The sequence below is a fragment of the Anolis sagrei genome, chromosome 1, assembly GCF_037176765.1.
Source record: "Anolis sagrei isolate rAnoSag1 chromosome 1, rAnoSag1.mat, whole genome shotgun sequence".
NCBI classification, from domain to species: domain Eukaryota; kingdom Metazoa; phylum Chordata; class Lepidosauria; order Squamata; family Dactyloidae; genus Anolis; species Anolis sagrei.
The window spans coordinates 221,658,653-221,672,820 of NC_090021.1; the positions used below are offsets into that span (position 1 = coordinate 221,658,653).

The 14,168-nt window shown below is 42.4% G+C and overlaps 2 protein-coding genes across 7 annotated transcripts in view; one reads left to right on the top strand and one right to left on the bottom strand.

Moving 5' to 3' along the window:
• The window catches only part of SLC49A4 (solute carrier family 49 member 4), a 96,907-nt gene extending 95,506 nt beyond the window's left edge, over positions 1-1,401 (bottom strand). The window contains exon 1 of the mRNA XM_060774701.2: positions 983-1,401. Coding sequence (XP_060630684.2) covers positions 983-1,337 — 355 coding nt within the window. The 5' untranslated portion in view covers positions 1,338-1,401. The remainder of the gene's footprint in view (positions 1-982) is intronic.
• A 2,089-nt stretch (positions 1,402-3,490) lies between these two features.
• Positions 3,491-14,168, top strand: part of HSPBAP1 (HSPB1 associated protein 1) — a 71,354-nt gene continuing 60,676 nt past the window's right edge. For 2 of the 6 annotated variants that reach the window (XM_060774672.2, XM_060774689.2), the window contains exon 1: positions 3,491-3,614. In XM_060774672.2, the coding sequence (XP_060630655.2) occupies positions 3,575-3,614 (40 nt within the window). In that variant the 5' untranslated portion in view covers positions 3,491-3,574. Of the gene's footprint in view, positions 3,615-5,827; positions 5,962-7,963; positions 8,077-14,168 lie in introns of those variants that run through there. The other 4 variants (XM_060774679.2, XM_060774663.2, XM_060774653.2 and 1 more) reach the window with 4 other exon arrangements.

Here is a 14,168-nt window from a genome sequence, read left to right on the forward strand (position 1 = left end):
CGCTTCTGATAGGATAATAAAAATAAGTCTTTAAGGATCTTTTCTCCTTACAGGTGCTGCTGACTATTTGTTTGGCTTCCTCCCTTCCCTCATTCCTTTTAAATCTCAACTTAAAGCTCCCTAGGCCTCTATCCCAGGGCAAAGAATTGGGAATATGGGATGAATATGGGATGGAGGGAAGGAAGTGCCCTTCCTTTACCCTGGGATGGAGTGAAAGGATGTGGAAGGCACTTTCAAAGAGGTAAGATTGTAAAGGAACTCGTACAGGATGTCCCTGGTAGTGCAGTGGGTTAAACAAGGAGACCCTAAGAATATGTGTTTTCAACAAGGAGACCCTAAGGATATGTGTTTTTATTGATTTTGCTATGGTTTTATATTCTCTGATTGTTTTTATGGTTTTGTAATTGTATTTTATGGTCTTGATGCCAATTGTACGCTGCCCCGAATCGCCTGCGGACTGAGACAGAAAGTATATAATAATAATAAAGTAATAAATAAATAAATAACCCGCTGAGCTGCTGAATTTGCTGACTGAAAGGTCGCGGGTTCAAATCGAGGGAGTGGTGTGAGCGCCCACTGTTAGGCCCAGCTTCTGCCAACCTAGCAGTTCGAAAACATGCAAATGTGAGTAGATCAATAGGTCCAGTGGGAAGGTTAAGGCGCTCATGCAGTCATGCCGGCCACATGACCTTGGAGGTGTCTATGGACAACGCCGGCTCTTTGGCTTAGAAATAGAGATGAGCACCAACCTCCAGAGTTGGGCACGACTGGACTTAATGTCAGGGGAAAACCTTTACATTCACCTACAGGATGTCCTTTGTCCAGGCATGGGCCAACTTGGGCCTTCCCTCCAAGTGTTTTGGACTCCAACTCCCACAATTCCTAACAGTTGGAGGGAGAGCCCAAGTTGGCCCATGTCTGCCTTTATTATCCCCAGCCTCCTCGTCGTGGTTGTTGCGGTGCTTCCTCGGCCGGGGCTTACCCTTCTTGTCCATGAGGCCCATGAAGAGGAAGCAGGGCACGAAGCCGATGGGCCCCCAGAAGACGAGGAGGGCGATGTCGAGGCTGGAGAAGTGGAAGGCCTTCCGGGCGGAGTTCTGGATGGGGCCCCAGGTGTTCCAGACCAGGCCCTGGGCCAGGCCCAGCAGCGAGAAGAGCAGCAGCACCAGCCAGCGCCGCCCGTAGACCCGGCTGGGAGGCCCCGGCAGAGGCAGCAGCGGGCGGCGCGCGGGGAGCGGGCCCGCATGGCGCGCGGGGGACAAGGCCGGCGGGGGCGCGGGCGGCGGGGGCTGCAAGAGGGGCTCGCGCTCTTCCGGGCGGCTCCACTCCGAGCCCATCGCCCTCCAGGCGCCGGCCGGCCGGCTTCCAGGCAAACAAGGCAGCCCCGCGCATGCGCCGCCCGCGCCTCCCACGCCCTTCAAGGGGCCGGGATTGGCTCCGCCTGGCCTGAGAGAAACCCAAAGGCTGAGCCAAGCCAGAGGAAGGGCTCGGAGGGAGGGAGGAGAAGTGGGAGGCCTACGCCTTGGAGGTAGCGCTGTAGAGAAAGAAACACGGTTTGACACCACTGCTCCAGGCTAAGAAGCCTATCTCTGGGAGTTGTAGTTTTAACAGAGTCTTTGTAGCCCTCTCAGCCAGAGTGCTGGTGCCTCCTCAAAATAAAAACTCCCACCATTCAGCTACACACGATTTTTAAAATGCCAGAGGTCCAGATCCAGGGAGTTGTAGTTGCACAACGTGTACTGGGGCTGGTGGAGAGGACAGGAGGAGAGAGGAGTGGAGTTCCAGAGAGCTTCATTTTATAGTTCTTACACTGTCATGCCTTTGGAGAAAGAAGGAAGAAGGAGAGAAGAGTGGAGCTCCAGAGACCATCATTTTATAGTTCTTACACTGTCATGCCTTTGGAGAAAGAAGGAAGGAGGAGACAAGATTGGAGCTCCAAAGACCATCATTTTATAGTTCTTACCAGGCATGTAGCGGGGGGGGGGGGGGGGCCTCGGGGGGCTTCAGCCCCCCCCCCCCCGAAATTCTCATGGTGGTTCGTGAAAAGCCCTTACTGGTGCATTATTTAAACTGTTATGTTTATTCATATCATGATCTGATCACCATACTCAATATATCCCATATGCATGGGGGTATTCGGGTAATGATACAAAAGGTTTGCTAGGCTAGACCCTCTTTCACTCAGACTCAGCCCCCCCCCCCGAACCCCCCCTGAAAATCCCCCCCCCCCCCCCCCGAAATGAAATCCTGGCTACCGGCCTGGTTCTTACACTACCCTGTCTTTGGCAGGAGGAGAGAAGAGTGGAGCTCCTGAAACCTTCATTTTATAGTTCTTACACTGTCCCACCTTTGGAGAAAGGGAGGAGAAAAGAGTACAGCTTCAGGGGCCTTCATTTTATAGTTCTTACACTGCCCTGCCTTTGGAGAAAGAAGGAAGGAGAGAGGAGAGTGGAGTTCCAGAGCCCTTCATTTTATAGCTCTTACAATGTCCCACCCTAGGATAAAGAAGGGAGGAGGGAGGAGAGAAGAGTGGAGGTCCAGAGACGTTCATTTTATAGTACTTGCACTGCCCTGCCTTCAGAGAAAAAAGGGAGAAGAGTGGAGTTCCAGAGACCTTAATTTTATCTTTTTTACAATGTCCTGCCCTAGGATAAAGAAGGAAGGAGGAGAGAAGGAAGGAGGGAGGAGAGAAGAGTGGAGCTCCAGAGACCTTCATTTTATGGTTCTTGCACTGCCCTGCCTTCGGAGAAAAAAGGGGGAAGAATGGAGTTCCAGAGACCTTCATTTTATAGTTCTTACACTGCCCTGCCTTTGGAGAAAGAAGGAAGGAGGTAGGAATCATAGAATCAAAGAGTTGGAAGAGACCTCATGGGCCATCCAGTCCAACCCCCTGCCAAAAAGCAGGAATATTGCATTCAAATCACCCCTGACAGATGGCCATCCAGCTTCTGTTTAAAAGCTTCCAAAGAAGGAGCCTCCACCACAAAGAAAAGTGGAGCTCCAGAGACCTTCATTTTATAGTTTTTAAGCTGTCCCATCTTCGGAGAAAGAAGGAAGAAGAGTGGAGCGTCTAACTCCATCATTCTACAGTGTAGATACACCCTTACTCACAAAGCCACTCATTGGAGCACCACTATTGGCAAGGCAATTCTTTCAAGCAGGGCCCGCAAAAGGTGCGTCTACACTACAGAATTAACACAGTTTTGACTCCACTTTAACTCAATGCTATAGAACCCAGTTAATGTTTGGTAATGTCTTCAGCCTCAGGAAATGGCATATCCTAGGATTCTACTGCACTGAGCAGTTAAAGCAGTGTCAAGCTGAATTCATTCTAGCCGGCACACTCTGGAAGCGGCCAAGGGAAAGGGAGGGCTTTGGGGGAGCCGCGTCCTGCCTTCACCCTCTGCTTCCTGGGAAGAGAAGAATGACAACAATGCCACGTGAGCCTCCTCGCGTGACGCAGGGGGAAGGGGCGGGGCGAGGGGCGGTGACGAGGAGGAGAAGGAGGCGGCGCCTGAAGGAGTGCTTTCTCTTTCCTAATGGGAAGAAGGCTGGGCGGGAAAGCAGAGGAGACATGGCTGCGGGAGATGCTTCCCTGCCTCCTCCAGACCCTGGTAGGTCTCCCCTTCTGGGCTGCATCTACACTGTAGAAGGAATGCTTTGGGACACCACTTTAACTGCCTTGCCTCAATACCATGGAATCACGGGAGTTGTCGTTTTACAGGGCCTTCTCTGCCAAAGTGGGCTTGGGCCTCATTAAACTACAACTCCCATGATCCCACAGTATTGAGCAATGGCAGTTGCAATATCCCTTTGCATATTCCTATCATTTGCATGTGATCAGGTCCCTGTGAAATACTCTCCAGTTGTCCCAATTTTGCTGGGATAGTCCAACTGATCTTCTGTTTACTACTCACCCTTTATTGCTGCTTTTATAAAGTCTATGGGCTCTTCCACACAGCCCTCTATCCCAGAATATCACCGCAGAAATCCCACAATATTTGGTTTGAACTGGGGCCCCTTCCACACAGCCTTATATCCCAGAACATCAAGGCAGGAAATCCCACATAATAATAATAATAATAATAATAATAATAATAAACTATTTATACCCCTCCACCATCTCCCCAACGGGGACTCGGGGCGGCTTACATGCGGCTAAGCCCAAACAACAAATTACAATAAAATAAGATACACGTTAAAATAAACTAAACTACATCGCAGTAAAATACAAAACATATAACTACAATAAACAATTTTTTTTAAAGCTGAGTGTGGACTCAAATAACCCAGTTCAAAGCAGATATTATGGGATTTTCTGCCGTGATATTCTGGGATATAGGACTGTGCGGAAGGGCCCTGAATTATCTGAGTCCACACTGCCACATATTCCAGATAATGGTGGTGCAGTGGATTAAACCCCTGTGCTGGTAGGACTGAAGAATACAGGTCGCAGGTTCCAATCCGGGGAGAGGCGGATGAGCTCTCTCTGTCAGCTCCAGCTCCTCATGCGGGGACATGAGAGAAGCCTCCCACAAGGATGATAAAAACATCAATTCATCCAGGCGTCCCCCGGGCAACGTCCTTGCAGACGGCCAATTCTCTCAAACCAGAAGCGACTTGCAGTCGCTCCTGACACGAAAAAAAAAAAAAAACATGTCTATGGGCCCTGCCTTGATATTCAGGGATAGAGGGCTGTGTAGAAGGGCTCCCTGTCTCTTTCCTTCTATTTCCACCTTGTCCTCAGTTTATTTAAGTTGCTATACATTGAGTTCCAACTGCAAAAGTACTTTGCACTCCCATAAACTGAAATTCTTTACAAACTGCCCTTCTAAGGTCCCTCCCACAACTGAATTAAATCCCACATTTTCTGCTTTGAACTGGGATATATGGCAGGGTGGAGTCAGATAACCCAGTTCAAAACAGATATTGTGGGTTATTCTGCCTTGATATTCTGGGGCCTCTTCCACACAGCTGAATAAAATCCCACATTTTCTGCTTTGACTGAAATATTTGGCAGTTTGGACTCAGATAACTCAGGGCCCTTCCACACAGCCATATAACCCAGAATATCAAGGCAGAAATCCCACAATCTCTGGTTTAACTTCCAGACAGTCTTATATCCCAGATCATCAAGGCAGGAAATCCCACATTATCTGAGTGTGGACTCAGATAACCCAGTTCAAAGCAGATATTTTGGGGGTTTTCTGCCTTGATATTCTGGGATATAGGGCTGTGTGGAAGGGCCCTGGATTATCTGAGTCCACACTGCCATATATTCCAGTTCAAAGAAAATAATGTGGGATTTTCTGCCTTGATATTCAGGATTATATGGCTGTGTGGAAGGACCCTTAAAAATCTGGGATTGGAGATGTGTTATTTGAATATATGTTCAGGCTGCCTACACCTTATTTTTGAGTTATGGTGATCCTAAGGCATGGGGTTTTTTTGGCATGGGGTTTTCTTGGCAAGATTTGTTCGGAGGAAGCTTGCCTTTGCGCATCACTTACAGTTACCACTCTAAACATTAGGGGGTTAATTGTTTCAAGGGGAAAACCCTCCTGAAATAGCTTGGTATTTTCCCACAAAATGGAAAGGTTAATTAAAAAGTGTATCTTGGGGGTCCAAACATATTTTTGTATGAAGAAAAAGAATTGGGTGTCAGGCCTTTGGATGTGCTCTGTGTGGGTCCTATGATTTGCACACCAGGGGTCATTACTCAAAAGGAAAACAAAATCAGAAGCTCCTTATTTTATCCTGTCAGAAGCAGATTGAGAATATGCTGCAAGTTACCTCTGCAGTGAGAGAATTGGCCGTCTCTAAGGACGTGGCCAGGGGACGCCCAGATGTTTTACCATCCTGTGGGGGGCTTCTCTCATGTCCCTGCATGGAAAACTGGAGCTGACAGATGGGAGCTCATTGTGTCTCGCAGATTCGAGTCACTGACTTTCAAGTCTTCAGGTCAGCAGGCACATTACGCCATCCAGAAGCTCCTGGACTTAGAAATTTCAGTTCCTGGCATGGGCATTTGCTAAGTAGTATCAAAATATAGTAAAACATGAATGAAAATGCTTGAAACAATTAATTTTAGTTATTTAAAATACTGATTTTATTTCTCAAACAAGCATGTTGTATATATTCCCCATTGCATAGGTCTGCATTTTCTTGTGGCTCTTTTTTTTCCTTTCACCTTTTTTTCCTTTTCCTTCTTTCCTTTTCAATATGCACCTTCCCTTTCTTCCTTTCCTTTCCTTTCCTTTCCTTTCCTTTCCTTGTGTTCCTTTTTTCCTTTCTTCCCATTATTTCCCCCTTCCCTTCTCTTCCCTTCTTTCTCTCACTTCCCTTCCCTCATAACTTTTCCCCTTTCCTTTTTCTTTCTTCACCTGGCCTTTTCTTGGAAGTCACATTCTTCCAGCTTCAGAGCAAGGTGCAGACACACACGCACACACACGTGTAACTCCGCAAAGGGTATGTATGCCAAGTTTGGTCCAGATTTAGCAAGCTGTTTAGGCAATTTAGTGGTACAAACAAACTAACACACATATATGCATGCATATATTTTGAATTTTATATATAGGATAAAAAAACAATGACCATGTTGACTGAGTAACTCTAGGAGGTGACATCCAAAAAAGTAATTTTCCCAAATTTTGTGTGAGTAAAGAAGCTATGCTTGGAAGAAATTGCTGAATCTAATTGGTCCCCCAGTTAAATGCAATTTCAGGTTTTTTTTGGGGGGGGGGGTTGTTCATCATAGATCACTGACACATTCCCTTTAACCCACTTAGGCTATTAGAATTACCTTGCAAAAATATATGACAGATCAAAATCCATCTAGGGTTTGATCCAGAATTTCCAAGATGAGCCATTCAAATTACTATAGTTGTTTACAAATGGAAGGGCGAAAATATAATGATTTCCTGTTTCTATTTGCTGACAGCATCTTTATTCAGGGGAAGAGTAGCTGTGTTGGTGAATTAACTCATCAGCTGCTAACAGTTGAATGTATTAGTTGTTACTTAAATCCAGTCTCAAGAGATAGAATTCTTCTTTATACTTTGTCACAATGTTCAGTGTGCTGGTACCTTCCTCATAGTCTGAATTATAATACGTCTCACGCCTGGCCATTAACCACAATAATATTTGCTTCAAAACATGGAGGCCATTGGCTATATGCTCCTGATCTAGTCTGCCTTGCAGCCCCTTTCTACAATGTCAGACAGGGTTTTCCTCAGCTCTGTTAAGAGTTGTCAGGGCTATTGACCTTCATATCTTTTGCACACATTGCACATACTGTAGTGCAGAAATTCATGAAGGTGGAAGTACCAGTTTGTCCTTTCAAATTAATTATGATCTCATGTTACATTATCTTAGTAAGGGCAAATGAAAGCCAGCTGCCCTCTAGCCCTACAGCACAGAGAGGCCTGCTAGTGATGGCTTTGATAATGCAGATTGAAGTGAAAAATGAGTTGAAGCTAATGCTGATGATTGTCCTTGGAAGATTTGATCAGCATAGTACTTTCTGCACAGAACAAATGGATTTAGATATTTAGCAGTTGCTTATATTTTGCTCTGCTTTTGTTCGTTTGTTTCTCCCACGTGCACACATGCATTTGGAGGTAAGGCCCAGTGAGGTCAATGAGATTCACTCCTATTTTCATTTTATTCTAACTGTATTTTGTGGAACTCAAGGCAGCATATCTACGCATTTTTCCTTTAACACTCAAGGGTGCAGCAACACTATTTGGCACCTCTTTAACCTAGCAGTTTTTTTTGGTTTTTTTTTGGTCGTGTCAGGAGCAACCTGAGAAATTGCAAGTCGCTTCTGGTGTGAGAGAATTGGCCGTCTGCAAGGATGTTGCCTCAGGGGACGCCCGGATGATTTGATGTTTTTATCATCTTTGTGGGAGGCTTCTCTCATGTCCCCGCATGAGGAGCTGGAGCTGATAGAGGGAGCTCATCTACCTCTCCCTGGATTTGAACCTGCGACCTGTCAGTCTTCAGTCATGCCGGCACAGGGGTTTAACCCACTGCGTCACCGGGGGCTCCTAACCTAGTAGTTGAAAATATGCAAATGTGAGTAGATCAGTAGGTACTGCTCCAACGGGAAGGTAACAGTGCTCCATGCCAGCCACATGACCTTAGAGGTGTCTATGGACAAAGCCGGCTCTTCAGCTTAGAAATGGAGATGTGCACCAACCCTCAGAGTCAGACACAACTGGACTTAATGTCAGGGAAAAACCTTACTACCTCTTTAATTACCATGGCTTAGTCCTATGTTGTTGTTTTATAAGGGCTTTAACCGTCTCTACCAAAGTGTGCTAGGCAGATAAAATGGTATCATACAGATGAAGCGGCTTTTTCTGTTTGCAGAGTGGACTGAGAACTGGTGGAGGCTGGAAGAAGGCAGTAGCCCTAGAAATGCCCCCATTTTCCTCCTAACATTACCTCCCATTCTATTCTGCCTCTTCAAAGCAGCTAGTCACACAATATAAGGAAAATGCAGAATAATTAAACTTGTTTAAAATTACCTCTCACCGCTTTACTCTTGTGGGAAATTTTCAAGAGGAATTCACAAGAATTCTGAATCCAACTCAGAAAGTCAGCAGTTCTCCCTATATGCCTGTCCAAGAATGGAGGTGTGTCCTTTATGTCCCATTAATAGAGAAAACTTCCTGTTGTGGGAGCCTGGTTACATTTCCCCCCCCCCCCCCCCTCTGGAGGTTCAATTGGCACCAGCATTAAGAATCATTTTGGCATCATGTTAAAACCTGTCTTTTTATTAAAGTCTTTGAGCCAGCAATCCAGGCTGCACATATTTTATAAAATAATGTTTAAACTGTTGGTTCTTAATCTTTTAAATAATTTAAACTTTTGTTATTTGTTTTAAGATGATATTAATAGTCAGGACTTTGAATAAACGGTGGACAACAATATTTTAAATTTTTATAAGTTTGTGGTATAAGATGTATACTTCACTAAAAAGTTTCTACTTTCTTACAAAAAATAATAACAACTGGGTTGCTGTGAGATTTCTGGGCTGTATGGCCATGTTCCAGAAGCATTATCTCCTGAGATTTCACCCACATCTATGGCAGGCATCCTCAGAAGTTGTGAGGTCTGCCTGCCATAGATGTGGGTGAAATGTCAGGAGATAATGCTTCTGGAACATGGCCATACAACCTAGAAAACTCACAACAACCCAGTGATTCTGGCCAGGAAAGCCTTCGACAACATAATACCCACAACTGTTGTAATTTGGTGTTATTTTTCTTATACTTGTGTGGTTTGCTATGCCTTTCTCTTCTGATGGTTTAAACAGAGTGATCTCTAGGTTTATTGCATTGTATCATGAATAGCTTACTGTTTTATAAGTAGTTCTCATTACGAATAGATAATAACTTGTTGGCACCAAGCAGTATTTTTGTCTTTTAGTGCTAAAACACACCTACTAAAACACACGCCTCATTGAACAGAATGGAAACTACTTCTGAATAAACATGAATAAGGCTCAACTGTGAAATTACTGAACTTCTTAATTTGAGGATGGCTAGCATTTGATGTCTTTCCTCTGGCCTCAATATAACTTAATCTGTGTTGTTCTTTAATTTGGAGCTAGAGACATTTTAGGCTATTTAGGATACTGTTCACATCCTTGCAGTGTTATCATTCTAAAGTGGTATTTAAATACCTTTTGTGTTCAATGCATAGATATCTAAATACGTCTTGTATTAATCTCCAGCAAATCTCTTTGCATTGTACAGTCAGCCTTCCAAGTTTACTGAGGTTTAGGGTGCAAGATCCCTGCAAAATTGGAAAATAATGAATTAAAAAAAATGAATCTGAGAGAACAGCTCTAGGAATTTCTGGGTCTTCCAACGTCACTCTATGATTAATGTCTGAACATAATTGGTCACAGAACCATGATGGAGGACCTACACATGCCTAGAGAAGCATTCTCCCTTGGTCCTCCAGTGTAATTGTATGGTTGGTTTCTGACAGTTGACTATAGAGAACCCAGAGATTCTTAAAGAAAGCTTATAAAGCAATACGCGGAAGTTAATCTGCATATGTGGAGGGTCGACTGTAAAACTAGCTCTACTTTCCTCTTCCCGTGGGTCTGTCATGTCAAGTAAATAAGAAAGTAGGTAAATGAGAAATGTAAATATGAGCATGGATTGAGTCAATACATGTTCAGTCATTTATATCAAGTCACTTTTAAAATCTTTAATAAAATCTGGCTTTAATTCCCTTCAGACAGAATTAATATTTCAGGATAGATGTTAAATCTTACTCATGTCTATTTACTATAAATTAAAATCATAATTGAAATAACTAATTGTAATTACAATATTTAAATTACTTTGTCTTATAGCGCCAAGGCATGCATGCAGATATATCTGAAGGGAAGTGACCTTTCCTCCTTAGTTAATTTAGCAAGCTGTAGGTAGCATTCTGTGTGAATTTGAAGGCTATGGAGCCATCTAAATTAGCTACTGTGCGGAATGGCATACTGTTGATAAAATGTTGGAAGCCAAATTAGCTTTATCTTGCAGCTAGCTGATAGCATGATTTCACTCAGGGGACTAATACATCTCTAAATATGCTAATTCCGCCCTTATTCTTGTTGGGTGGCATTTTAGCATTCCCCTCATTGACACTGTCATTTTAATGAAAGGGGGTCTCAGCTTGCTGTGTTGCCTTGCAGTCTAGTGACAGAGATGAGCATTGCAAGAGAACCGAAATAGAAACCTGAGATAAAGGAATGGTTTGACATCTACAAGCGCTGCGGATAGATCTTCAAAGGTTCACTCAAATATGGTTTTGAAGAATTGTAGCTAAAAGGTCCTTTTGTCATAGTAGACATGTGTTCTCAAAGCAATATAAGTGCCAGTGGGGGAGAATTTGGACTTTATATTGGAATACAACTTCATATTAAAACTACCACTCAGATGACTCCATAAGATTGAGCCATTGCAGTTAAAGTGATGTCAAATTGCATTAATTCTACAGTGTAGGTGCATCTAGCGTCTACAGCAAACCTGTTCTGGCTTGCTAAAAGGGAAACAAGGCGGATAACCTGATATTGCTAGGTGTGTTAAGCATGTGCAAAGAGCTACTTCTCTTACAGTATACTGGAATGACTGAGTAATGGAAATGGCATATTCTCTTGTCCTTGATAAGTGCCTGTTAAACTCTGGTTTAATTGTGATGTCCAAATGCCTCCACAGTGTGATTGATGTAATGCTTGTTCACTCTTGGAAGTAAGCCATTGGCCCTACTGTTAAATAAGAGTGCCTAGTATTCCTTCTCCTATCTTAGTGCTCATAGATACTGTCTCTAAATGGTCAAAGACCACTTAGGAAAATACACATTGACACAAAAGCGAATGTCTACCATGTATCGTGCATAGAGAATACTAAATTACCATCAGCTGTACTTGCTTTTGAAGTGGCCATGTTGTACCTAGGGGGAAATAGTTGCAATCATATATCTGGTTAGGTGTGCCTAATTATATGAGAAAGGACAAATTCTGTAAGATGTCATGATGCATCTACCTCTCATGTAAATCTTATGATGACCTTTTCAGATAGAAAGACTTGTATAGTTACTTTCTGCTAAGTTTATCCCTTTAAGAATGATATTTGAGAGTTTCAAAATACAGAACTGGAAATATTTACCTAGTGAAATGTTTTTAATAACATTCAATCAGATTTGTCTTAAGCTAAAGTAAGCAATTTGAAGAGTAAAGGGAAAGGCTACTGAACACACAGAATAAATTGTATAAGGGACTACAAGCTCTCCATATTCACCCCGGGAAATCTGTTTGGATCAATAAAAACTGATCTTGCATCCTTGCAACATTTCCAGTTTGTTTAGAATCACCCATATTCACCTGTGTGTTTTTTTATATCACTTATGGCCCTGTAGATACACACAACTAAACAAGTTTTACATAATTGGATTGTGAAAACTAGATATATTGTATACCAACTGTTTAAAAATACAGAGACTTTGTCCTAATTTATGTATTTATTCTTTATTTACAGTATTTATATTCCACCCTTCTCACCCCACAGGGGACTCAGGGCGGATTACAATGTACACATATATGGCAAACATTCAATGCCAAAGACACACAACAGATATAGACAAACAGTCAGAGGCTATTTCACTTTTTCTGGCCGCCAGGGGAGCTGTCGCTTTCATCGTCCATCTGCGATGCTGATGAAGTACTTCCACATTCCCCACATGCTTTTGCTGGAGTGCTTTGCTGGAGTCTTTTTTATGGTCTTGTAAATTTTGTTAAATTAGCCTCCCCACACATAGGTGGTACCTAATTTTTCAACTTGACAGATGCAACTGTCTTTCAGGTTGCAAAGGTCGAGAACAAACTACACAATTGGTCAGAAGCTCACTCCGACCCGGGCTGGCTTCAAACTCATGACCTTGTGTCAGAAGTGATCTTAATGCAGCCTAACATGAAAGATAACAAGATGACAGTCCCCTTCTAAAAAAATGGCTTCCATTAAGTTCTGTGAGACTTCCTCCAGGGCATGTTTGTATATGTTTAATACAATTTCTCTGTGGCTTGTATAACTAAGCCAGTGTTCATCCTTCATATTAGCATATCAAGCTCCACTTGATGATCGTCAAGTCTTGTGATGGAGAAACAAAGGTACCTAAAATAGGATGTGGGAGCAAAAGGTACTGTCAGCTAGGCGACCATTGATATCTCTCGGAAATGTGCAAAAAGCTAATTCATGTAGAGGTTGTCTTGATGTGTGATTGATTCCCCTTATTTGGAGGTCTTGAATGGCCGTCTCTTGGGCTTGCTTTAGTGCCTTGTTTCATGAACTTTGGAGTCCCTTCCAACTCTATGATTCCTTGGTTTATGTTAAAAATCACCATGTAATAGGATGATCTGCTTGTAGAACTGGCCTGCTGGCTGATCTTAATAGACCACTTCTGTCAGCAGATTATCAGAAGTTCTCTGAGATTAGCAGGCAGAAGAGCAGTCGGAGGCAACTGAATGAAGAAACATCAAAGAGCATTTTTCCAGTGGAAATGGTTTATGCCCAATCTTAACCCCATACAGGCAGCACTTCATTAAATTAGGATTGCCCTGTTAGTCTTTTTATTCACAGTTTATAGCCATTCAAGGCTCATTTTTCTAAGTTCCCTTCTCCCCAGGTGTTGAGCTGATGAATTATTGTGTGGTTGCTAGAAAAACAGCTGGATATAGCTTACTCTAAAAATAAGGGGTTATTTTAGCAGAACTGGTTCTTCCTTTGCAAAAGAAGTCTAAAACATCTCAGTTAAAATCCATATTTAATCAGCAGGATATGGTGGCAGAAGATAACCATTGACATCTAATGAATTCTTCTAATTTGCTAAATTATTCTAAATAATTAACAGTACATTTAATATCTTGACAATTTAGAATCAATCCAGAAAGCTTCCTGTGTTAAATTTATTATTTTCTCCAGTTCCACATAATGGTCAGCAATTAACTGAACATTTTGAATAGTTCTCTCTATGTTTTCCATTCAGAGTTTCATCTTATTTTGCTGTTTTGGAAAAAATGTAGTGTTCCATTTGTTATTTATTTTATTTATATTCAATGTAGCTTATTATATAAGTTAAAGCAAAATGTAACTAAGATAATATACCATACAGGAACATTAAAAATAATTGAATAATGGCAGTGATTTAAAACAGATTCTCAAAATGCAAAGTAAGTTTCCTGGAGAAATTCTGAGATGCCGAACAAATGTGTAAGTCAAAACATAGTGGCAAGAATAAACATACTGGTTTACTACTATATCTTCTTCTTAATTGTAACAATCCAGTGTAAAGGAAGCTTTGAATAATGAAGTTATTTAACTCAGTTATTTAACTTTCTGTGTTTATAATATCTGGTCTGATTTTGAATTTTGCTGTTTCTTTCCTTTTGCCTTCATTTGGTATGCCCTGACCCAGTGGCGAGTTCTGGAGAAAACAAAAGTTTGAACATCGCTCTGTGGCATATTGTTTTGGCCTAATAAATATTAGCCCAGTGTGGATTTAAAATAACCTGGTTTCTTGAAATGTGTCCATTTTAGATATTTAAGACCTGGCCGTGTAATTTTAATTTAATTTGTGCTTGTATTGAGTACCTTAAAATT